General features: G+C 32.8%; 4 protein-coding genes and 1 long non-coding RNA gene across 6 annotated transcripts; 2 read left to right on the forward strand and 3 right to left on the reverse strand.

Moving 5' to 3' along the window:
- Nucleotides 1-78: 78 nt before the first annotated feature.
- Nucleotides 79-1087, reverse strand: LOC110698798. Its single transcript, XR_002506817.1, has 5 exons — nucleotides 1026-1087; nucleotides 860-945; nucleotides 665-714; nucleotides 212-529; nucleotides 79-114 (listed from the first exon to the last, which is right to left on the reverse strand). It is a non-coding gene; the product is annotated as an uncharacterized LOC110698798 (long non-coding RNA).
- Nucleotides 1088-1829: 742 nt separating this feature from the next.
- LOC110690217 (MLO-like protein 4) lies at nucleotides 1830-2962 on the reverse strand. Its single transcript, XM_021867073.1, has 4 exons — nucleotides 2849-2962; nucleotides 2671-2728; nucleotides 1913-2148; nucleotides 1830-1850 (listed from the first exon to the last, which is right to left on the reverse strand). The coding sequence occupies exons 1-4, from the start codon at nucleotides 2960-2962 to the stop codon at nucleotides 1830-1832; spliced, it is 429 nt and encodes a 142-aa protein (XP_021722765.1).
- Nucleotides 2963-5053: 2091 nt separating this feature from the next.
- LOC110724646 (thiosulfate sulfurtransferase 18) lies at nucleotides 5054-7244 on the reverse strand. Of its 2 annotated transcripts, XM_021904085.1 has the most exons (6): nucleotides 6915-7244; nucleotides 6676-6759; nucleotides 5979-6058; nucleotides 5822-5892; nucleotides 5489-5542; nucleotides 5054-5259 (listed from the first exon to the last, which is right to left on the reverse strand). In XM_021904085.1, the coding sequence occupies exons 1-6, from the start codon at nucleotides 6941-6943 to the stop codon at nucleotides 5167-5169; spliced, it is 411 nt and encodes a 136-aa protein (XP_021759777.1). In that variant the 5' UTR covers nucleotides 6944-7244; the 3' UTR covers nucleotides 5054-5166. The 2 variants fall into 2 exon arrangements, with proteins under 2 accessions (XP_021759777.1, XP_021759769.1); XM_021904077.1 differs by lacking the exon at nucleotides 6915-7244 and having other exon boundaries at nucleotides 6676-6908.
- A 1891-nt stretch (nucleotides 7245-9135) lies between these two features.
- Nucleotides 9136-17576, forward strand: LOC110724659. Its single transcript, XM_021904096.1, has 9 exons — nucleotides 9136-10113; nucleotides 10236-10380; nucleotides 11951-12041; nucleotides 12863-13060; nucleotides 13152-13381; nucleotides 14862-14993; nucleotides 16021-16088; nucleotides 16182-16243; nucleotides 16581-17576. Exons 1-9 carry the CDS (start codon nucleotides 10001-10003, stop codon nucleotides 16712-16714), a joined length of 1173 nt encoding a protein of 390 aa, XP_021759788.1. The 5' UTR covers nucleotides 9136-10000; the 3' UTR covers nucleotides 16715-17576.
- A 95-nt stretch (nucleotides 17577-17671) lies between these two features.
- LOC110724667 (calmodulin-lysine N-methyltransferase-like) lies at nucleotides 17672-24001 on the forward strand. The gene is made up of 8 exons (XM_021904108.1): nucleotides 17672-18213; nucleotides 18303-18498; nucleotides 19106-19185; nucleotides 19908-19968; nucleotides 20112-20227; nucleotides 21082-21214; nucleotides 21663-21938; nucleotides 23663-24001. Exons 1-8 carry the CDS (start codon nucleotides 18120-18122, stop codon nucleotides 23664-23666), a joined length of 960 nt encoding a protein of 319 aa, XP_021759800.1. The 5' UTR covers nucleotides 17672-18119; the 3' UTR covers nucleotides 23667-24001.
- The last annotated feature ends 726 nt before the right edge of the window (nucleotides 24002-24727 follow it).

A 24727-nucleotide genomic window follows, 5' to 3' on the forward strand; every position in this document is an offset into this window, starting at 1 on the left:
AAAGAAATTACTGTCAGAATTCACTAACTAGCTAGGTAGTGTAATGTTTTCGTACGAATTTATGGATCAACTTCTTACCAATGACCATAGGAACATTGCCATCTCAAATGCATTCTGTTGAAAAAACACAGTAGGTATTAGAATGTTTGAGGTAAAATGCTTAGAAACTACTCTAATAGCAGCAATGGCTCGATTTCTTGGATTTGCTTACTTGGAAAGATATGAATTGTATGAACCTAAGTAAAAGCCATGGCTTCCCAAACCAGAAGAGCTCATCTCTCAGTTTAAACTCTTGGGCATTGATATATGATTGTGAATCAATTATCTCTACTGCGAGCTTAACCACAACGTGGTGCAGCTTTGTACCAATTACAACAATTATCTTCCACGAGCAAAAACATAAAACGAGTAACTCAGCCGGACCAAAAAAAAAAAAAGGGGTTTATCTTAGACAAACATAGAATGAATCAAAGAATTGAACAGCTTACAATAGCCGGAAGAAAGGAAAGCCAAAAGTAGACATTAGTTCCTGTAAAGAATCACATTGGTTAGCGATTTGGATATCACAAGTAAAACTAGCTTACAGCAACAATGTCAGAGTTAATCCCAATAGGATGGGGTCGGCTGCATGAACCAAAGAAAGAACTAATGCTAAGAAAAATACCATGAAAATCAAGGAAAATGCAAACTATGGCATAGACCCAAAGAGGCAAGCTGTAAAAGAAGAAACAAAAGTCAGTTGCATATTGCATACATAAGTTCTGTAAAATTAGTAAGCAGTGAAATATGACAGCAGATTTAAAGAAAGGATGATCAGAAATTTCAACTCCAAATAACGCAAGCTATGAAAAAGATTGACCTGATACCAACGATATCCCTGAATTCTTCATCCATACTTCTGACCATGTAATTGAAAAAATCATAGGATAACGGAAGTTGATGAGTCTGTTGTCAAGACCATTTAGTGTCAGTAAAAATTACTCATTCTAGACAGATAAAGGATGATCTCTCTTAGAAAAACTTACAGTAAGAAACCCAAATCTGAGAGCATTATAATCGGACTTGCTAATTGAACTCCAAAATTGGCGGCTGAAACAAAGCTACACACTGAGATAATTCTAGCCATTTCTAGCTATAAAATGACTGCACAACAGGTGTTCAAGATTGCCAACCATATACTACACATTTTAAACAATGTTCCTCTTTTACATGGTACATTGATCGATTTAAGTTTTTTTTTTCTAGGGAATTAGTATGTATATCAAGCACATTATACAGCGAAAAAAGAAGATTTAGAAAGCATGAAAGGCCAATAAAAAAGAAAATAGCTACAGAATTCTTCTTACCAGCCAAACGAAAACTTTGTGATGGCTCCATGGGTGATATGCATGGTTGACAACAAAGGAACACAAACGCTTTAGCTTTGTATCGCCTAGTTCAAAAGGTTCAATCAAACCCAAGTTATCAAATTGTTTTAAGAACAAGGTACAAAATCGAATGACAGCATGTAGTCCTGTTCAAGAGAGATAGGAAGAGATTTAGACCTTGTGAGGTTTGTGAAGCCATGGCTTTCGCTTCATCTTCCCATGCCCTCCAGCTATAAATCTTCAAACAAGTATGATGAATACAATCAGCCTTGTTTAAGTTGCTAGAAATTACACCCAAATTTACCAATGTATGAAAAAAATGAGATTCTAGATCCAACCTTAATTACAGCTAGTGCAATGGCCAGAGAGCTGTAAGTAACATGAGTCATACCAAGAACAAACAACAGACGATGAAGCTGCTCCAGGCTTTCATATGAAGCAAAAGACTCGTACCCCTGCACGTTAATAAAAACAACTCGCGCTCTATTGTTGAGATCATCAACTGAGTATATGACATGGGATGTATTAGTAAGTGAAGCAATTACCTCGTCACAGTATTGCCTAGCATGAATTATAGCATGATCACGGTGTTCAGGAGGAGCATACATGGAATCATTCGAATTAGTGATGTGTTTAATGATCACCACTGGTTGAGTTGATGCAGTTTCCGGTATACATGGGTAGAACCTAGTGCTAAACACCGATGATTTTACACAAATGTTGGCCACAAAAATACTGAAGTGCCCCATAAGAAGGGACAGTACCCCAAATACTACAAGCTCTACATGCATAAACCAAGTGTAAAATGCAATGCATTAGTATATAAGAATTTCATTATAAGCAATAAATTGGTGCATATGCAATAAAATGTCATGAAAATAATAACACAAAGTTACAAAACATTTTATTAAGAAAAGAATTACATCCCAATTGTTAAATGAAATGCATCAAATTTTCTAAGTCGGGTTTATCAAAGGCGTATATATAAGCCAAGCACAACCAGTGACAGAAATTATGTTAGGCTCCCTTAACATAACACGTCTTAAGTTTTATATAAGTTTGTCACAAATCTTTTCCTCTCCATATTCTTGAATCTTGATAGATAGTCACGTTGATATACATGGTACGAAACAAATGCATTAACAAAAAAAAACATTAACAAATTATAAAACATTAACAAATTATTCTTTTCCTCTCCATATTCTTGAATCTTGAATAAAGGAAACATGACATTATAAAACATTGCAACACATTAACAAAGAAATAAATCAAAATAAGAAACGAACAAATGCATGGATCATACCTTCCTTGATTTTGTTAAGGGCAGCCAACAGAGGTTTCCTTTTTCTCTTGTCTAACCACTAACAAACATTAAAAATAATAAAACATAAAGAAAAAAAAAATTTAAAAAAATGTGAGAAGAATATAGAGAAATAAATAAATAAACACACATTTTTTTTTTTTTATAAATTGAAAATTACCCGGCCAAAGAATTCAATAGATTTGGTGAAGCAAAAGACGGTGGCAACCATGACAGAGATAACGGTGGCGACGGCCCATGTTGGAGTTTCAGTTAATGATCGTTCTTCCTCCATTGTTGTAAATTGTAATTATCTCAAAATGTTTAGATCATAATTTTAGATTTATTGTGTATAAGGTGGAATTGAATTAAGGTGATTAAGAATGTGTGAATTGGTACTTTTGATACATTTATTTCTGTATTTTCGGTGGGGTTGTTATCAATATTTGGCACATTTTAGATGTAGGTGTCCATATTTTATGTTTTTTAGGACAAGAGAATAAAATAAGACATGTAATGAGATCGAATTGAGATACTCCCTCTGTTTTTAAATATTTGCTCCACTTTTTATTTGCGGCCGTTTTTAAATACTTGTTTAATTTCCTTATTTGAAAATTTTTTACAATATTTAATTAATTTATCTCACCTAGTGGTTCCAACATATATTCTCTCTCCTCTAATTCTATCCACTACTTTTGCTTTCTATAATTTTTTATTCTTCCACTACCTCCATATTTTATTACTTTATCTAATTTCTCCTAAAGCTTCGCGCATGGAGAAATGGAGCAAGTATTTAAAAATGGAGGGAGTATATTTATGGCGCCATTAACCATTCTGGGTTGGTGATTTGATTTATGTTAGGTGACAACTTTAGTCAATGGGTCGGCTTAGGTTTTGAATTCAAGTTCGGGTTCAGGTTGAGGTCCGAGTTATATTAAAAATAGCATGAAATATTAAGGAGTAAAAATTATTATATGTACAAAATTTGATAAATAGGTCTAAAGAAAATACTATGGAATGAAAGTTAACATCAGTACACAATTTGATAAATCGGTCAATCGAGTTCTTCTGGTTTGTTCAAGTTGAGTTCTCTCAAAAACTTTAGATCGAGTTATAGGACCAGCTCTATAAATTGTTAGCTTTTAAATACTCCGTACTGTGGTACCATATATACTATAATGTACCTACATTTTACTTATAGGGATACTATTTGAACGCCCTCTTATTTTAAGTATTTTTTTAGTTAAGTTCGTCATCATTATTAGTACTCTAACTTAAATATATAAATGCAATTTACTTCAATTCATCTCCAAAGAATATGACATATTAACTATACTTATACAAACGGAGTACCATATAGTACCATATATATTTCGTTGGATTTTTGAGTTGGAAATGTTCAAGTGTAAAGACATGGTAAATTCAATTCCAAAGCAAATAAAATATACTTCCTCGATTTCATATTACTAGCAAAATAAAATTTTGACACACATTTTAAGAGAGAAGTTGAGGATGTAATAATTGAATAAAACAATCGAAAAAATATTTAAAATACAAGCAAGATAGAAATTAAAAGCTATCGATATTAAAATTATTTTGATTAATTTGATCGTTTACACTCATAAAATTCTTCCTTAAAATATCTGCTATAATGGTATTTTCATATGTTTCAAGTAAAATGAAATAGCTATTCAAAAAAAAAAAAGTATTCTAACAATAAATATTTGAAGAAAAATAAATAACTAAGGCTTCGTTTGACATTGCTGTGGTTTTCTGTTTTTTGGTTTTTGGTTTTTTTGTTGTATAAAAGTATATGATATATGTCACATAATAAATCAAAAATTATTTAAACTTATTAAAATCATAATAATTTTGAAAACTGACAACAAAAAAGTGGAAACACCTTTTTCTTGTTTTTTGTTTTTGGTTTTAGTTTTTTTTTAAAAAAAAACAGGAAACAAAAAACAAAAAATGATGTCAAACAATCCCTAAACTAATTCATGTGGATCTTGTTTGATTTTGCTAGATGTTTGGTTTTTATTTTTATTTATTTTTTTTCCTCTCTTGTCTCGTTACTTGATATAAATGAAAAATTCACCTCACATTAACTATTGTTCTTTAGAGCATGTGTAGATGTGGTGGAAATGAAGGGTCTGTTCATATTTGCTGAACATAACTTAACTAAATTGAACTAAACTAAAATTAAACTGAATTGAACAGGCCTGAAATCAATTATCCATTTAATTACCAATTGTTTGAAATGAGAGCTAAGGTATGCATTTAATTTTATAAGGATTACATATGCATTTTTAAATGCACTAATGCTTAATGTGCTTATTAGAGCCAAAGAAATTAAACCCTGAAAAACACTAAGAAACATAGGGAATAAAATGTAATATGATATGGAGTAACTAAATTCGGATAAATAAAAAGAGAAAAAGAGTACAAAACACAAATTTAATTTGTTTTGGCGATTATTTAAACAAAATTGCTGAAAATTTACAACTCTGCATCATCTGATTTTTTCACAGACAACTCATTCTCCACCCAGGAAGCATATCCGCCTTCCATATTGCTTACATGTTTGTAACCCTGCATCATTTCTTTTCATTAGTTTCATATGAAGTTTTTTTTTTTTTTTTTTTTTTTTTTTTTTTAAAAAAATAATCTCATATGAAGGTTAATAAGACATGATATTGTCAGATTTATGTTAATAAACATATTCACTAATTATCATAAAGACTAGCAATGCAAATGGAATTGAACCTAATGTTTTACTGATGAATAAAAAAAGGATAAAAGAGGGTGAAAAGAAACTCACGGCCTTAAGAAGATCAGTGGTAGCATAGCCGGATCTGACTCCACTTTGACAACCCTTCAAATATAAATAACGGAACATGTTATTTACCAAAATGACAAAATAAAAATAATGCGCAAGTTAAGCAACATGTCTATTGTACACTAAAATGTCACATGTATCAAAATTATGGTCATGTGAAGGAAAGGCGAGGTCAAGAGAGAAATTCTATTAAATTAATTAGTGACTAATCTCCGTTGGTACTGTACTAAATTGTGTAAATAGTGGTGAATTATAAAATTTCAAATCGAATCTTTTATGCTGAATTTTAGTAACAAGTATGGTGATAAAATGTACCACAACGATATGATCATCCTTGCTACAAACCGCTGAAACTTGCTCCAAAAACTTGGTGTTTTTTACTCGTCCTGGAAAATCAAAACATTCAAAAAAATCGCGTCACCCATTCAGTTTTCAGTGATTTAATAAGATAGTAAGAGGAAAATTTGCCAACCTGCAGGGTTAAAGAAGAAGTAAGGAATGTTCACACAATTTTCTACATCAACATGTCCTCTGTTAAATTCTTCAGGTGTCCTGTTACACCATATTCCCTCATAATTAAGCTACCAAAAACAAAATTACTCACAACTTTTTTATCCAATCACATTTAAAAATCTTAATGGGAAGAAAAAAAATAAAGGGAGTATACAAGAAGCTAATAATACCTAGTAAATAGAAACATTAATCACATTCATCAACACGTAATTTTGGTCCTAATAAGTTTCAAAATTAATATTTCTGTACTCAGTATCGAAATTGAAATACTCTGTATCTAATGTTTATGTGTAACTATTAAAGCTACCTATAGCATAACCAGTGGCGGATTTTGACCGAAAAATTAAAGGGACTGGGATTTGAATCTTTTGCTATCGCTTTAAACTAGTCACTATATTCCAATATTTTATAAGTAAAATAAGATTTTTCAAGTTTATTAACTAATAAATTACAATAATTTACCAGGGGCAAGACCCCAATAGCCTCGGTGAAAGGTCCCCCCAAGTATAACACCATAACCCATTACTCTCTTTGCAAAAATATACTCTATTCGTCTCGCTAAAATTGTTCTATATCTATACGGCTATACCCTTCAATTATTTTATAAGCTTCAATTGATTTGAAAATAAACTTAGTGGGATAGAAAGAGTAATCACCTGACATCGAGATAGCGATGACCTGAACGAATGAGATCATTAGCAGCATGGACATCAACGGTGACCAATTGCAGATTTTCCGATCTACAAACAGGATAGAAAAACAAAACCCAGAAAACAAATACAGATGAAATATACAATGAACTTCCCATATTGAAGAAACAAAATTACAAAATTAGTTGTAATGATATGAATAGCGATTTGAGAGGAAACATATAATAAGTGTTACAGAAATTAACCTTGGAAATATTGAAGAAACAGCGCCCATAGTATTAGTTATACCTGTTGTTTTTTTGGTGGGTATGTAGCTAACTGATAAAAGGTCATAAACCTTGGGTTTTGAGCAGACATTATTGTAATTCTAATTAAACAATTGTAGCTATAAATAGCTTATAAAATCATATAATCACAATAAAATAGGAATTAAATTATGGTAGAGAAATGGGTGAATATAATTTTAAAAGTCATGATTTCTTTCTAAAAATGGTTATCTTATCAAGAAGAGTTGATATATGTCAACTTTTCAACAAGAAGAACAACTAATCTAACAATTACTGTTATTTTGTACAACCATTATTGTATTGTTTTAAGGGAAAAAGAGATGCAATCAACACAAAAATGAATAAAGAATATTTGCCCAAATCAATAATGTTATTATCCAAAAGATCTGGTGTCATCGACAATAAATGTCAATTAGAACAAACAAGATATTTGTGATTTGGTCATAAATTTAATATTGTTATCTTACCCACCTACCTCTTATATGTCCAAATACATAGTCTATTTTTTTTTTTTTTTTTAAATAACTATATACTAAAAGACACACCAGCAATGACAAATGTCATCTCATAGAGTGTCCTTAGTTTTTATTTTATTTTTTTTGAATAAATTTCTATTTAGAAAATAAACCTTATACAAAAACAATTCCTAATCTTATACAATATAATTATTTAAATTTAAAAGATTTGACATATGTTTAACACAAATATCTATATTTATTAAAATAATCCCCTAATCTTATACAATATAATAAGATAAAAAGATTTGACAAATATTTATAGTTATTACAAAAATCATTCTTAACATAATAATGTACAATATATTCTACTATTCATTTTTTTTTTCTTATAAAAAATTTACAATTATGGGTTGAAATCCATTATTTTACTACAAGAAGGTATTCGTATAACAAATCAATGCTTATAGAAAATTAACAACACATATTTCTATTATCTGTTCGATAATCTATATTCACAATAATTATAATTAGTCAATAATCAATAATTTATCAATTTATAAATATACTAGACTTAATTTTAAAAATGACACATATCACTATTTCGTTTTAAATCTCTTTTTTTTCATTCTCTTATTAAAATAATTTGTTTAACATCACATCCTTAGTACAAAAGTTAGAATATAATATTAAATAGACATAAAAAAAAAATTAATGATAATTCTTTCCACACAAAAAAATAATAAAAAAAATAGTGATGATCTATTTTATTTGTTTAATTACTCTGTATTTTATTTTACTTTATTAATCTTCCTATCAATTAACACATTTTTTCCTTACATAAACTAATGAAATTTATTTTTCATTTTAATTATTAAATATTATTTTACAGTAATCATATCTTTGATTTATAATACATCATCTTATACTACCTCCGTTACATATTATTTGCAACGATTTGACATAAAATATAGAGGAAAAATGTCTAATCGTTGCAAATAATATGTAACGGAGGTAGTATGTATCATGCCTTTTGAATTCCCCCCCCCCACACACACACATACCTTTTGAATTCCATATTTTTATCAAAATTCGACAACAATATCTTTATTTAAAAGTTTTTTATTTATATCTCGTCAAAAAAAAGTGTTTTATTTATAAAAAATTAATTATAATGATAAATTATTAATAATAGTTATTGAAAATTACCGTTCATGGCACGGGAACTAACCTAGTATAAATAAAACTTGTTTATATCAAGGGTTAGTTTGTAAATTCAGCCGTTAAATTCTATCCAAAATACTTGGTAACAGACCCAATATAGAGGATTGAAAATATTTTTATAGCATGGTGGTTCATTTGGTACATTAGAAATTCATTAATCTTAAATGAGCCAATCAATAATATCGATATAAGCAACGAAGATAACCTCGTAAATCTTCAAAGTCTAAGACAAATCAAAATTGTAATACAACTCAAACAATTTGGTCCCCTCCAATAAATTTCCACAAGTTAAACTTTAATGGTTCAAGAATAGGTTCAAAAATAACTTTAATGGTTCATAATAGATATCGTATTTTTGCAGGGGCAAAAGGCTCTGCACCCAAACACATCAATTATTTAAGCAGAAGCGATGGGCCTAAGAGAAGACTTAAAAGGAGCTAAAATCTTAGGTAATCATAATCTAATAATAGAAGGTGACCATCTTGCACTCATAAATGCCTTAAGGAGGTGTTTGGTTCAAGCATATTAGGTATAAGGTATGAGTTTGGAATGACCAAAACCTATACCTTATGTTTGTTTCTAGAAATTTCATTTTCAAACCCATATTTCAAACCCCCAAGGTATGAGTTTTTGAAACCCAAGAGGGGAGGTGGGTATGGCTCATACGGTCTTACCCATACCTTTAGTTTAAAATTAAAAGGAAAACTATCATTCCTAGATAAAAACCAAACGCATGAAATCAAGTATCAAGTTCCAACCTCATACCACCCAGATTTCATTCCTCATTCCAAACCTATACCATTGTTTGAACCAAACGCCCCCTAAGAGGACATGACAAATCCCATGGGACTGTGACATTTAAGTGGATTTGAACACTTTCGATTCTTACTCCATTACCATAGTTGCAGGGAGACGAATATGACGACGCACTACATGACAAAGCAAGGACACCACCATGACACTCTATTTTAGCCCTTTTATTATTTTGCGTCTCCCTTCTCCTTCATCATCCAAAAGGATGCTTTAGGTATTCCAATCAAAAGGACTAACCGCTAACCTAGCCTTTTCTCACCCAAAAAAAAACCTGTAATTTTAGGGCCTGTTCCAATTGATTCACTTAAAACAGTTGAAGTGATTGGGATTGAAATGAATAGAACTGTTTATGAGAGAAGAAAATTAAGAATCAATTGAAGTTAAATTGAAATGAACTAAAACTAAGCTCAACAGAAAAGAGTTCATTGACTTTCTTCTCATATACAACCCTAACCTTGAAATTTAGGAATTCTGGAAAATTACTGGTTCAATCTTCCCGCTAAAAATGTTGTGAAACCCTAGTTTTCTCACCATCTCTCTTCAATTCAAACGATGAATACAACTTCGAATTCACCACTTCCAGATGCATTCATCAAATTCCTCAATGATAATGGATTAGACCCTTCAATTTACACTTCCACCGATTGTCTCCCTCGCTACATTAGGTATTCTTCATCCAAAATTTCCCCTCTTTTGATTTTCTCTAAATTTCATTTCAATTCTGAATTATTGATCATATAATCATCGGATACTTAAATTATGATATGATTCTATCTGATTGTAACAGGTTGAAGCCGGGATGCGAGGCGAAAATCGGAGAGATTGAAGATGAGCTTCAATGCAAATTGAATGAAGTGGGTTGGTTGCCAAGCTTTTATTCTCTCCCACCTGATGTTCAGATTGCCAATTCAAAGGCTTACCAAGAAGGCAAGGTAAAATGAAGAACACCCTTTTTTTTTTTTTTTTTTTTTTTTTTGAGTATTATGGTTGATTTATAATAGCAATAGCAATTTATGTTATTTCTTAATATATTCAGCCTTTACTTGTTAGGAAATCATTTTAGTATATAGTTTAGGGGAACTTGAATTGGATATATGGGTACTATAGCTGTACATTTTGAGCACTTTACTAATTGGCATCTTTGTTTGTTGAGAAGTAGTTTATTGTGGGCTTTCTGTTAACTTTTGATCATTGGAAACGAACAATTGTTAGCAATAAAAGGATAAGAATGGCAGCATTTGGTGTTTTCTGTATTATGCTTTGGTGCGTCCCTATTGCCTTGTCTCCTTGAGTGTATTATGTATTAATTGTTCCTGGCTATATACCATGTTGCCTCATTCTATCACTCATATACCTAATTGAATCTCCTATTTAGAATAGGTTACAATTAGAAGTATGTTCTTCTAACTTAAGTATGTTCTTCTAACTTGGTCAACCCTGTGAAGGTAAAGAGGTTGTTTCAATAGACAAGTTGATTTTACTTGATTTATTTGCAAGTAAGATACAAATATCTTACTAGTTGCTTCTCATGAGTCGTGATATTTTATTCGTTATTCGTCAAACAAATTTGTATGAAGTATATCTTATCCACCAAAGGAAGAATGGCTGTGTAAATTTGCTGGATGAGTAAAAATCAGGGCATTAATAGTGTGTAAAGCTAAGCAGAAAACTTTTTGTGCTTCTGTGGCTTGGTGAGAGAGTGAGGAAGAAATGGTTGCTATAAATCTCACTTTTGTTTATGACAATTATCAAGGTTTTGAGAAAATTTTAACTGGCTATCAATCAATGGTATTTGGCAAGTGAACGTGTGATGGGTTGAATTCTGTAGAGTGTAGATGGTAAGTGACTATGTTTAGGTCGTCCCCCTCCTCTCTTCTATTATATAAAGACATTTACTTTCTTGTTCCATATATTGCACATTGCCAGACTGTGTTTCATATAACCAGCCTTTAATGCACTAGATTATACTTCTTCCATTTTTATTTATTTATTTTTTAAATCGCACCATTTGTTATGGGCACAAGATTTTAGAAAAAAGAGTAATATATGGAGAAGGTCAAATTTGCCCGTGTGATGATACAAACAGATGAGAGAGAGAAGAGGTGGGGTAGTAATGGTTGTTAACTTGTTATCACATGTGAACAAGGATAATTAGGGTATTTTGCGTGTGCACACAAGCAAAAGGTGAATAAAGCATGCATTTAATGGACAACTTCCCAAAAATTGTACACATATATATATATATATTTTTTATTTTATTTTTTTTTTTTTTTTATTTTTTTCAAAATGGAGGAAGTACTCTGTGCAAGTATTATTGCTACTGCAATAAATTTTCTGGTATTCTTCTCTCCTTTCATCATAGCACCAGATTGTCCTTAATTTTTAATTTGGCTATTTTTTTGTCTTGTTTATCTATGTTCAATGTGAGGCTCTATAACTTTGATTGTCCTTTATTGGCTGCTTGCACAAGTGTTTGAAAACATGCTTTTGTTTGTATTTAAGGTTTATGGAATCGATGCTGCTTCAGGAGCTGCTGTCCAGGCTTTGAACATAGCTCCGGGAGACCATGTTCTTGATCTATGTGCTGCTCCAGGTACTTGCATTTTCCCTTCATAATTACAATAGTGTATCTTGTCATGTATTGTTTCAAGTTGCTAGCAGACAATGGCTTATCATCTTGTAGCACCATAGCCATAAAAATGTTCTGCTTCTAATATAAGTACTTCCTCCGTTTTCTTTTAGATGCAACACACCCTTTAGCGCGGTAATTAAGAAAGGTGGGGTTTACATGATATAATAAACTTTAAAATAGGATGAGTGGTTGTTAGGAGTGTAATTTAGTGGGCCATGTGCTTTAAATAAGGGAAATAGTATAGTTTTTTCCTAAAGTAACTTTCCTTTTATAGTGTGTTGCAAGTATGGTGACATTTCCTTTTTAGGGAAGTGTTGCAAGTAAAAGAAAACGGAGAAAGTATCAATTATTTACAGTTTTATCTAAGATAGGAGATAATATTGTATTAGTAACATAAACTGCTTCATCCTTCTAGAGTTTTAGATAAACTTTTAGGTAGTTTTGTGATGTAAGGTTTAGTATATATTTGAAAGCACTTGTTTTTGTTTGTGTTAAATTATCAGGATTGTGTAGCTATATCATGCTACAGTAACTTCGATGGTGATGGTTAATTTCTTTGATGTATATGGAATTACAATTTCTTGAATCTGATTTTATACTTCGTGTATGTTAGAGAGGGAAATATTGGCATTCAAAGTTGTTGATATCTTAAGAAGCTACTATATGATATATCTCTCCATGTGATAGTATATCATAATCTGAGAGATACATATTTATCGTACATCTGTCAGAGTCCTGAGAGTAATTGCTCAAACCTGTCTATATATGACTTTGGTTGGCAGGTGCAAAACTTTGTATGATATTAGATATTCTTGGTGATTCTGGTTCTGCTACTGGTGTCGATGTTGCTAGACACCGTCTGGCAGCTTGCAGAACTATGGTGCAGAAATATGCTCTCGGTGATCGATGTCGGCTCTTGGTTGCTGATGGCACATCATTCTCTTTGATTCCCTTCCGAGACTCTGCTGCTTCTAAATTATGTAAGTGTAGGAATATGGTGCTTGCATTCCTTGATTAGTTGGTATTACTAGTGGAAGTTGTGTCTGAATTAGCTCTTTCTCGTGTACTCAGCTAATGGTTCTACTTTGGAAAAGAAAGTAGATGTATTTAAGGAGTGGACTTCTAAGCGGCCTTGGAAGGAAAGGAAACGTGCAGCAAAAGCAAGGGAAGTTAGCCCATTACAGATCTTAGAACCAGAACTTATATTCTATGGGAAGCATTCAGGAGTCATTGGCTGTACAAGAGATGAATTATACCAGACTGTAAATGATGATGAGCTTTATGCTTGCGGTTATGACAAGGTATTCTTATTGTCTTGTCTCATTCCGAGTCCCATTTGTGGTTTGTCTGGCATTTTTAACTGCTGATAAATGTTCTGTGTAAGCTTTTTAATTCTTTTTGCTAATCTCATTGCTGGTAAAATGTGATTACATTACCATTGTGGTTAAAAGTTTATTTCAAGTGTTTTTGTTTTGGGTGTGCTTCCCATAGAACTTTGATGTTTGATGAATGTTCTTATTAGTTATTAGGATTTAAAATTATGATCTACTGTAGTTGTCTAGACATGTTAGGAACTGTTTTGGATTAGATCATAGTTTATTGTTACCATAAAAAATTCTGGCTGTGGGATATCTTTTTACCTGTATCATTGGTCAGGTCTACAATTTGTATTTGCCTTATTCATGGTTCCTTTCTCAGTGAGTGTTCAGCATAATAGTATAGGATTCAAGAATTTCCTTAATGCCTAGAGACCAATAGTGATCACAATGCCACTCATTCAGTTTTCCCTCTCCCCTGTCTGTGTCCATATTTTCCTAATATATTTGGCTCGGTTTCCTCTTTTGCTTTATAAATTATACTCATTTTTTGGTTTTGATGTTATTTTGTACCATATCAATATGCGAATTCCTATGTCTCTAATGAGGCTTCCTCCTTGGTATTGACTCATTTGACTGGCCTACTACTACATACTTCTATCTTAAATTTTCTTCCCATTTGGAATTTAGACACTATTCACAACTTCTAGATATCTCTAAATTCCCATTTGGAATTTAGCAAAATTTCTAAATTCTTCCAATGTATAAGGAAAAAATGGTCAAGTGGGGGTCTTGTTTGATTTGTCTTGATGAGTATTTCTAGATATTAAACTATAAATTTTTGCTAACATGTAATTAGAGATATTAACAATTTAAAATGTACATTGACAAACGTGTTAGAGTGAAATGGGAACAACTTAAAAGATTAGAGTCTTAGAGAGAGTAGCAAATTAGAGATGAAGAATAGTTATGAAATTTTATCTGCTGGAACCCCAGAGCTGGAAACTTGCCCATTTAAAACAATTTCAACTTTGACTCCTCTTTTTTTGGTTTTAAAGAAGTGTTACCTACATCAGAGACCAGATATCTATTCTTGAGGTTTTGTATATGTGTAAGCGCGCACGCACAAATACGCTATTCAATCTCTATGCCGTGTTTCTTGATTTTTGCTTATTTTTTAGATTTCATGAAGTTTTTTTTTCTTCTGGATTTCCGTTGCTTGTGTTCAACACCATCAAAATCTGTTCTGTTTTTGCCCATGCCTTGATTTTGCTTACATGTTTGATATCATCATGATTCTTATCATCTTATGTGTTTGGTCTTTTGGATTTGCATATTTTCCCAGATGCATGTGAAGCCACTGTTAGCTCTCCTTATTTTATTGTTAACGTTTTCATAATAATCTTCTTGGTTCTTGGCTGTACTGGTTCTTCATGCTTAAAATGTTTTAATTCTACGATACCAGGTCCTAGTAGATGCTGAATGCACTCATGATGGATCAATCAGGCATGTTCAGAAATTTGAAAATTGGGGCTGGCAAACACTTCAACGCCGTGTGCTAGATGCAGAGAGAACCGATGACCTTACAAATCTCCAAGTAATCACCATACAATTTATATGCTATTATTTGCAGTTTGATATTTTTGGATGTCAGCTTATTGAAAGTTGTGTGTATCGTTGTGTGTATCAAATATGCTGGTTATTGTGCTCAATATAATGGCTTTAGATTCTCATACAGTCATATACCTGTATTTGCTATTTTGTAGTTTTTTGATGAAGTGTTCATGTATGTCTTTTTATAATGGCCAGGACTCGGGGCAAAAAATATATCTATAGGTTTTTAATTTCTGTAAAAATGTTGATTTGGCCATCATGACTCTTAAAAAAGAGCTTCCTATGAAATTCAGATTCAAACCAATATTTTGGAGAATCTTGAGAGCAGTAGATAATGCTTGAACCCCAGGCCCAAGTCCCACTACGCCCAGTTGCTCACCTGCTAAAGATTTGGTAAGAGTGGATCTGGGTATTGTTCCTGAGTAAACTCCTTCATGGAGAGAAATTTTGTATTCCTGCCCTGAATTTGAGTGGTCTTGATGAACCTTTGGTTATTGAATTTGGGAAGTTTTATTGAGATCCCTTGATTATGGTGCTATATACAATTGTAATAGAATTTTGGCGGAGATTATGATTTTTCCTTCCTGTCTCGTGCCTCTCCTCTTGTCAGTGGATTCGCAGATTGCCTCTGATGATCTAATTAGTTTATTGGCTAGGATACATAAAGTGAAGTTTTGAGTCCTGTTTTATGAAGTAGAAAACACTAGCATCCATCCGTCTTGGATTAGTTTGATGCTATGTTGTATTGAAATAAAATTGTACTCAACCCTTGTCTTATACTTCATAGCTTGTTCTGCCCTTTTTAGTTCTCCCTTAATTTGCTGACAGCAGTTATTGTTGCTGAGAATGATGGAAGTTTTTCTTTTCTTTTTTTCTCTTTATTTTAAAAATATGTTTAGCTATACGCCTATACGTTATTTGTTGCCTGGATTTATTGTGTCGAGGCCTATTGCTACCATCCTTTGTTTAATCTTTAACGTCTCCCTTTTGGGCCTTTTCTCTATTCCCAGTTTCGACTTCTGTGTAATGGTTTCCGATTGCTTAAAGCTGGGGGCTCACTTATCTACAGCACTTGCAGGTATCTTAGTCCAATATGCTTTTGATTGATATTCCTTGGGACTATGAAAGGCTAATTGTGCATCTGTATTTGATTCTTTTTCTTGCTGTATAGCTTGACAGTTGCCCAAAATGAAGAAGTGATTGAGAGGTTCCTGTTGGATAATTCATCAGCTGGTGAGTATATATTGCTAGTTTCTGCCATTCATATATTTGTACTTTCTTGTAATGCATGCATGCTTGAGAACGCCAGGCAGGCAAGGGTGCCATGTAGTCGTGTATATATATATATATATATATATATATATATATATATATATATTTTAAGGAATTGAGAAGAGATTTAAAATGGGTAAAAGAGAAGAAACATTTCTCCAAGTTACTCCAAACTGTCATTTGCACAAACCTTTTGTTTGGCATGTATGGAAGAGTCCTTTAATGCCGTGTGTTAACGTCAGTGTACTTTCGGTTCTTTTGAAATGCATGTAAACGCAAAGCTTTGTTATCTTTGCAGAGCTGCAAGAAATAGATGGTTTTAACACTTGGCCATGCAAGATTGGTCGGGTAGCTAAGACGTTGAGATTTGATCCGGTAACATCCCAAACTAGCGGGTTATTTGTTGCCAAATTCACTAAGTTGCCCTTGTGACTGGTGGTTCCTGAAGGTAAACCCTGAGGGTTAAGACAGTCATAGACATGTGATTGGCGTCATCAAAAGAATGTGGAAAATCCCCTGGGAAATTGGAGATATTATCATTGATGCTGTAATATATCTCCTACTTTTACAGTCGGAATCAATCATTGTTCCAGAATAAGTTATCCAGGTCACAGATTTCACGAGCAAGGAACACATTGCGGTTTCCCTCGCTTGAAAGGAAGAGTTGTGTGTTGGCTCTCCTCTAGGATTTAATCTCAGATATTAATTTCCTTACCTCATCTGAGTCATACCCCTCCTCCAAATCAAAAGAAAGTTCCCGATGAATCAGTCTGTCTACCAGATGTCAGTTTACTCATGGGCCTTCTTGAGATTGGTGATTTATGTATTTGGCACCGTCAACAACTTTGATCAAATGTGTGGGTAATAGCTGCTAGCTAGTAAGGCTTGGTTGGAACGATGCTGGGGATATTGAAATGCTGATGAAGTTACCAGGCATCAAGCTTACCTCTGCTGTGCTCTAGATGTTTGGGATGGATAACAGGATACAACCATCGTATGTTCCTACAGAACATTTTCTAGAAACCAGAAACATGCAATATCTTCGCATTGAAGGTATACTCTCAAGTAATGAATTATGGGCTGAGAGGCCACTCATCAACAAATGTACGTATTGGTTTGTGTTTTTTTTGTGCTAGATACTGGTTTTGAATTTTGATTGAGGAAATTCCTGCAAACTGATTTTTTTTTACTCTTATTAATTGAGCAAGTTTGATGGAGTGTCCTCAAATATAACCCACATTTTTGAAATTGTATTGAATATATTGACATTTTTTATTTATTTATTTATTTATTTATTTATTTTTATTATGTTTTTTAAAGCCACAATTTAATTACATTTGCGCAAACTTACATCACTTATACAAGTAAGACTCCACATTAATCCATTAGAATCTTGTAATCTATTTGTATATTTGTAATTTCGATTCTTGGCTCTCCAATTTTTACCTTCTTTCCATAAATTTCCGCATTACATAACAGCAAATTAAATTCAATTTTCACAGCATGGCAAACATCATGCTCCTGTAATCCTGTGTTTATAATCTAGCAAATCCAAATTAAACCCTAATTGTTGATTTACAACCAACAAAGTCAAATTCGTGACACCTAAAAACACATAATCAACATAATTTGTATTTCCCTTTCTTTTTATTTTTTTAAAGAAAGATCGATTAAAATTTTAATACAGTAAATTTGTTTGCAATAACATCCCAAATAATTTCGAGATTTTTGTTAAAAAAAAAAATAATAATAATAATAATTTTGAGGTTAAAAAAAAAAAAAAAAACTGGGGTTAGTTCTAAGAAACAGAGGAGAGAGAAAACAGAAATCAAGAACAATGGAAGAATGCAATGATCAAGTTCCCAAACCTTCCACTCTCAGATGGAAAATTCTTCGTAATGCCCTTCTTTCTCGTTCTCCTTCTCAATCTGGTACTATTCTCTTTCTCTATTGCATAATTTCTGCTTGTAATAGCTGTAATTTTATTCAATTTGTACTAAATTTCATTGAAATTTTGCAGACGAAAAATCTGAATCACAAGAAATAATTAATCGCATTTCGAGAAAAGGGAAAGGAAATCAAAGCTTTAATTTGATCCCATGTCATCTTCACCCAATTTCCAGCGATAATTCTGAGGTTGAGGGTTTAACAATGGATGCTTGCTATTGTTACTCTTTGCCCATTTCAAACAATATTAATCATAATCTCTCTCTTTTGTGAGTTTTTAATTTTTCCCACTTTCAATTTTTGCTGTAATTAAGTATTTTTGTACCCTTTATTCTGTTTGATGCTATTATGTTGAAATGATTTGGGGTTGTGTTTGTTGATGAAGAAACATTTTTGTAATGTTTGATGATGAAACAGTTGGATGTATAGCAGTCGTGTTTGTTTTCGAATTCGCTAATGCCCCACAAAATGCTACCCGAAACGTATGAATTGTTGTGTGTGAATTTGTACAGTGAGAGACTTTTGGACTAATAACAAAATTAGGCTGCAAATTGTGTTTCATACCTGTTATTTGTGCCATTTTATGTAAATTCTTATAATTTTGCTGAGATGACCTTGAAAATGCATTGATTCATTCGCTACTCAGCAGATTTAATGACACAAAATAGCGGGTGCTTGGTTAGCTAGCAGTTGCTCGTTAGGCATGAGTGCATGACTCATGAGGCTAAAATGCTAAATGACTATGTCATACGAAATTACGAAGTATCATTTACTCTTAGAGCTGTTGTCTGAGCTCTTTGTATGATGAAGGCATTGCATTCCGTATGCAAACTTTGTGTTGTATGAGCTTGATAAATGTTAATTTCAATTTGACAGTCAAAGGAGGGACAACTGTGCTAGTATCAGTGATTTTGAGATCTGCAACAAGTATGACATTGATAACACTGGTGTTGTTTGTAAGTCATCATAATTATTAATGTCTTGTTCATTCTTTGCTTAATTGTGTTTGCTTTCTACAGCTAGCTAGTGTTTGTCCGAGGCTAGGTGTTGCTCTAATTGCATGTGTCATGGATGATGAGGTGGACCCCTGTTTGTACCTATCTTATATGTTTGAAGTTGAGAGTAAAAAGTAAGCTTTGATCAGGTTAAAGTTTCATCTGAGTATAATGAGGCATTTTGTCATATAAAAAAACCTCCAGGATGAGATGGTGAATAAACCTTCTTATTATTCAATTCATTATGGTTAGGATTGTTTTAAATTTGGAAGTTGGAACTGACTTGCATAAGTAACGCCCCTATGACTCTGTAACTTAGCTAGGACTTCCATGCAACTTGTTGTAGATTGTGTGAATATCTTCTGATAAATTTCTATTTCCTTGAAGAAAATGCCAGTACTCTCCATTGTAATAAAGAGCTGGAATATTGAAAATCTTAACCAGTTACCTGGTGGAATTTGTTCAAGTTATGTGTATCCAATTCTCGTTCAGCTTGTATTTATGAAACTTGCATTTTCCATAGTTATTTCTCTAGTTTTACTTGCATGGCATTGTTTAATTTGCATTTTACAGATTATCATTTGTTTGCCTGTACTTAAATGTTTAATGCTATTGTTTTTCAGGTTGATTATTTATTATCCATGTTTTAGTTGTATTTACATTCTTGCCAATTTTGTGTTCAGGTCCATGGCCTTCAGAGGAAGTCCTTTCATATTTTTGCTTGTCTCATGCAGACATGTTCAGGTATCTAATTTCTTCCTTCCTATCCTATATACTGTTCTGCAGAAACTTTGCCGACGAATATGCTTTATAATGGCAGCTAAACTTGTTCTAAACCTTATAATCATGCAGTAGATTATGTAATTGTGGTCTTTTATTATTTTCAGATCAAAATCAGTTATCGAGTTAGGCGCAGGATATGGTTTAGCAGGTCTAGTTATTGCTGCTGCCTCTGAGGCATCTGAAGTTGTGATATCAGATGGAAATCCACAAGTAATTGATTGTATCCTTCTAATGAACTTATTTATGGCCCATGGGCATCCACTGTTACTTTCTAGTCAGTAGGTGTTTATGTAGTTCCTATATTGATCCATCCATGTTTTGATTATTTTTTATGACTATTTTGACATTAAAATAATTGTAGGTTTCTAATGACTTGGAGGTTGTAATTACTAATAAGTTGTAACCTATATGGAGCTCTTCTGACTTCTGAGTTAAGCTTCATGCTATGATTTAGCAAGCTTAGACATCATTAACGACAGAAACTAGGGAAGTAGAAGATACTTTTGATTAATGAAATGAATTACAGCAAATATGAATGAACATTCCACTCGTGCTTGGTGTATTCTCCCCTTAATTACCTTACTAAGCTTTCCCAAATTTGCTCAAATCAATATTTCACCAGCTAATTCCATTCGTATTCTCTTATTTGCAGTTTACTCTTCTAACTCCCTTATCTTCCTCCTCAAAGCACTACTAAGTACTAACCGAATTGTATTGCACTACCTAATATGCCCCTCTACATCAGTTCATCGCATTTCAATATTTTCTTAACTCAGTTTTGGATTTTTCATTAAACAAACAACATCTAGCTAGCTTGCTCAATAGTAGGATAGATTAACGAGAAAACCTGATCATCTTAGCATATTATCTGCTACTATTGATTCTCAAACTGATGATTTACTACTGCTGTGTGCTCTGTTTAGGGTGAACTCTTTTTCTTTCTTTCTTTCTTTCTTTTTGTGTGTGTGTGTGTGTGTGTGTGTGTGAAGATGATATAAGGCTTTTATGAATCCAATGCCATGTCTACCTAAGGTTCTGTTGAGTATCTTTAAATCTCGATGTCTTAACAAGCAGATATTCAGCGGAGCATAGCTGCCAATCCTGAAGCTTTTGGGAGTACAAATGTGACTCCCAAATTATTGCACTGGAATCAAGATGAGGTTGAAACATTATTCCATAAATTTGACATTGTGATTGCAAGCGACTGGTATGTAATTTTTTGTCTTCTGATGGATCTGTCACAATATAGGTGGATAGAATTGGATAATATTCCACATTCTTTTTTGGGAAAGTGCATATTATTCTCTTGCAAAGTTGGAGTCTTTCCATGAATGACATTTTGCAGTTCAAGCATGGTTTCTTTTTTTGTTACAAGGAAAGTCATGTGATTTGATTGATACCCTAGATGATATATTTTTTAATCTTTATCATTTTACTAGAAATATGTTTCTAAATAATGTGAAACAGAGGCTGTGATTATTTTTTCAAATGGGTTCTTATACAACTAGTAAAATTTTCCTGTATAGGTGCTCTTCGTTACCATTTTAAAAAAATCTTGACATGCTACCATAATGTATGCTTTACATTTACAAATATACAAGGGTAATCTTTCGAATCGGTCAAATTTATATATTTATATCTTGTTGTCTTGGCAGCACATTTTTCAAGAAATTCCATAAAGGCTTGGTTCGAACTGTGAAATTATTGTTGAAAGATTCATGTTCCTCTGAAGCTATTTTCTTCAGCCCCAAAAGGGGTGACTCATTGGACAAATTTCTGGAGGTGATAACGGAGGGTGGCTTGCACTACAGCATATCAGATAAATATGATGATAGGGTCTGGATGCGTCATCAGGAACTTATGAAGGGTGATCAATCCTGGCCCAATTATGAGGCGAATCACTGCTACCCCTTGTTGCTCAAAATTTCACGGTGAAGCCTTAAGCTTTATTAGATCAAATTGTCTGTGCTCTTTGTTTTTTTACACTTCAGAATGTTCTGCTTCATTAATATTATAGTGATATCAGCAATCCTCTTTACCTTGGTACTTGGTTTTTGCAGCCATATTGCTAGTAAGTGATCCTTGTAAAAGTAAGACATCCCATTTGTGAGAGAGTTCTAGAAATTTAGTGTTAGTAGTCTGTATGTCTATTTAGCTGTGGTCCTTAAGCATCTCCCATTATATGCCATACACCACTATTAATCAAGGCTGTCCTTGAACACCGTTCTTAAAGTTTGCCAATAGGTTAGGAGAGCAATCATTAGTTTTTCATCTGTCTTTCCATTTAAATATTGTGGTATCCTGAAAACTTTTGACTTCCTGGAATATTCCTTGTCTTTAACATTTAATTTTGCACACTAGAAGCCTTTGCATATGTCCGTCCATTAAGAAAAAGTGATCCTCGACTAGATATAATGTTAGAAAAATAGCAAAAAAAGAATTCAAGTGGCATCGTATTGCACGAGTTATAATCTTAAGGATTTACTTTAATTTCCCAAAAAATCCTATTCTAAACCCACCTGACCTGGTCCCTATGATTCATTTCTACTGTTGCTACGATTTTCCGCTTTTATTTAGAATTTGTTACTTGTTAACCTGTGATAGTTTTCTTTAATTAAGAAGCCAAAATAAAGATAAAAAAATAAAATAGAAAGAGAGAATCTCTTCTATCTCTTTATCTTCATAGGAAAAGTTAGTCATTTGATTCCCTCTTTTTAGCTCTAAGTCTTGGTGGTGTCTGCATTCATTTTAAGTAGGTAAAGAACCGTTCAGTTCAGCTGGACGAGCATCTTTCTATGGAAGCTTTGGAAGCAATTTGGAGTCATTTGTTTCTATTTCCACTTTTTGTTTAATGTTTTTCCCACTCTTTTAGTGAAGATAGGTTACCTTTTTGACTCTTTTTACTCCTTTAGCTTTTTAATCATTCATCAAGACAGCTACAGGACCTATATTTTTGTTAATCAGACTAAACTATTGTTTATGCATGCATCCTTCAGTACCAGTCATTATTTGTGTATCTTTTCCTGTTGACCCTTAATAATCCCAGATAGCAGCCAGGTTGTATTGAGTGCTGGTGTGCTTTTCAATTTTTTTTCCTCGGAGTCTGTTCGGAGACATAAAACTAACCTTTTCCTGTAAACAATCACCAATTATATTTGAGTTGAAATGGATTTACTTAAAGACTTCAATCAATAGCTACTCGTAGTTCTAAATCTATCTCTTTGTTTTGGACGCATTAAGTTGTTAGTACTTACAAATTAGTACCACTAATTTCAATATCAATTCCAAAATGTGAGGCGTTTTTGAGGATTCCACTAAACCTTATATATATTTTATAAAAAGAAAATAAAGATGCAGGAGCTTTAATTGAGGATTATAAGGAGAATAAAGTTCAAGCCAGCCTATAAAAGCCAAAATTAGTAATAGCAGTTTACAGTTACTGGTGAAAACGATAGAAGTATGTGCATGTGCTGAATGAGTTAGATCATTACATTACATCATTTATATGATTTCTATAATGTTAATGTTTTCTTGACAATCTTATGGTTGTGCACCGTTGGTAGTGGAAAGGAAATGATGCTTTTTGTAGCATATCACGCGAAAAAAAAAAAAAAAAAAAAAATCTGGGCTGTGCTAATTTCAGCTGTTTTGACAGGTAGTAGATGACTTGCGCTTGAAGTTTATTGGAACCATTTCAGTTGGTTAATCGGGGGATTTGAAGACTTTCCAGCAGATTAGAGCTGTCTGCTTCTAGAGAGTATTGTTCATTGGAAATTAGCAAAAGATATTTTTGCGTGTACCCTTCCCTTTAATCTATATGATTGGAGCATTATTAATCAATTTTTAGATTTGTATTCTTTGAAAAAGAGATGAAACTGATAGCAACTTAAGCTAGTGTATACAGGAATGTAAAGATCTTGCATTTGCAGATGATGCTACAAAGAATACCTCAACCTTTAGTTTGCAGACTGTTGAGTCGACGAGTTGTACTTCATATAGTGGTCAATTTCTTTCCTTTCCCCTCTCCCCTCCCCTTTCCCATTTTGTGAGCAATAACTTGTATACATCGGGTTTATTGTACACTACATGTTTAACAAACAATATAATAGTCAGTTTTGTTAATGTGATTGTTATCACGGAGCTGCCCAAAATCGTCCGGGTCGAATTATAGACAAGTGAGGATTCTATAGATAACTGTAATATCCTTTCTTTTTTATCTTTATTTAACTTTTTATTTTTGGGTATCTTTCCTCATAATTGTTATTCTCCTTTGCTTTCTTTTATATTTCTAGCAAAACACTAGCCTTTATAAACATCTGTATTTCCTATAATTGCTAATATGATTCAGTATGTCTTGAATCCCATTATTTGGGTGATTACTATAAAGAACTACGTATAAACATATTGTAAGGACCCCTAGGATTCCCAACCTCATTTTTCATTTGTATCTGTAGCTGGTCAAGTGCTACACCTTAAGACTTTGATCCTCGCCGGCTCGCAGCCAAGTTAGTAGCTTTGATCGCTTTTGGGGAGGGTTCAAGTACTCTATTCGGATTAACGGTTACAAATTATCTTCATGATAAATACTACGGAGTACATAGTTTCGAACAAAAATAGTACGGAGTATATGTAGATCTATTCGTAACTACAAATTGAAATTAGCTATACGTCCAAATTGCGAACTTTATAATGAATGGTAAAAGGGTGACACGATTAAAGA

Source organism: Chenopodium quinoa, unplaced genomic scaffold (genome assembly GCF_001683475.1).
Source record: "Chenopodium quinoa cultivar QQ74 unplaced genomic scaffold, ASM168347v1, whole genome shotgun sequence".
In the NCBI taxonomy this organism is placed as follows: Eukaryota; Viridiplantae; Streptophyta; class Magnoliopsida; order Caryophyllales; family Amaranthaceae; genus Chenopodium; species Chenopodium quinoa.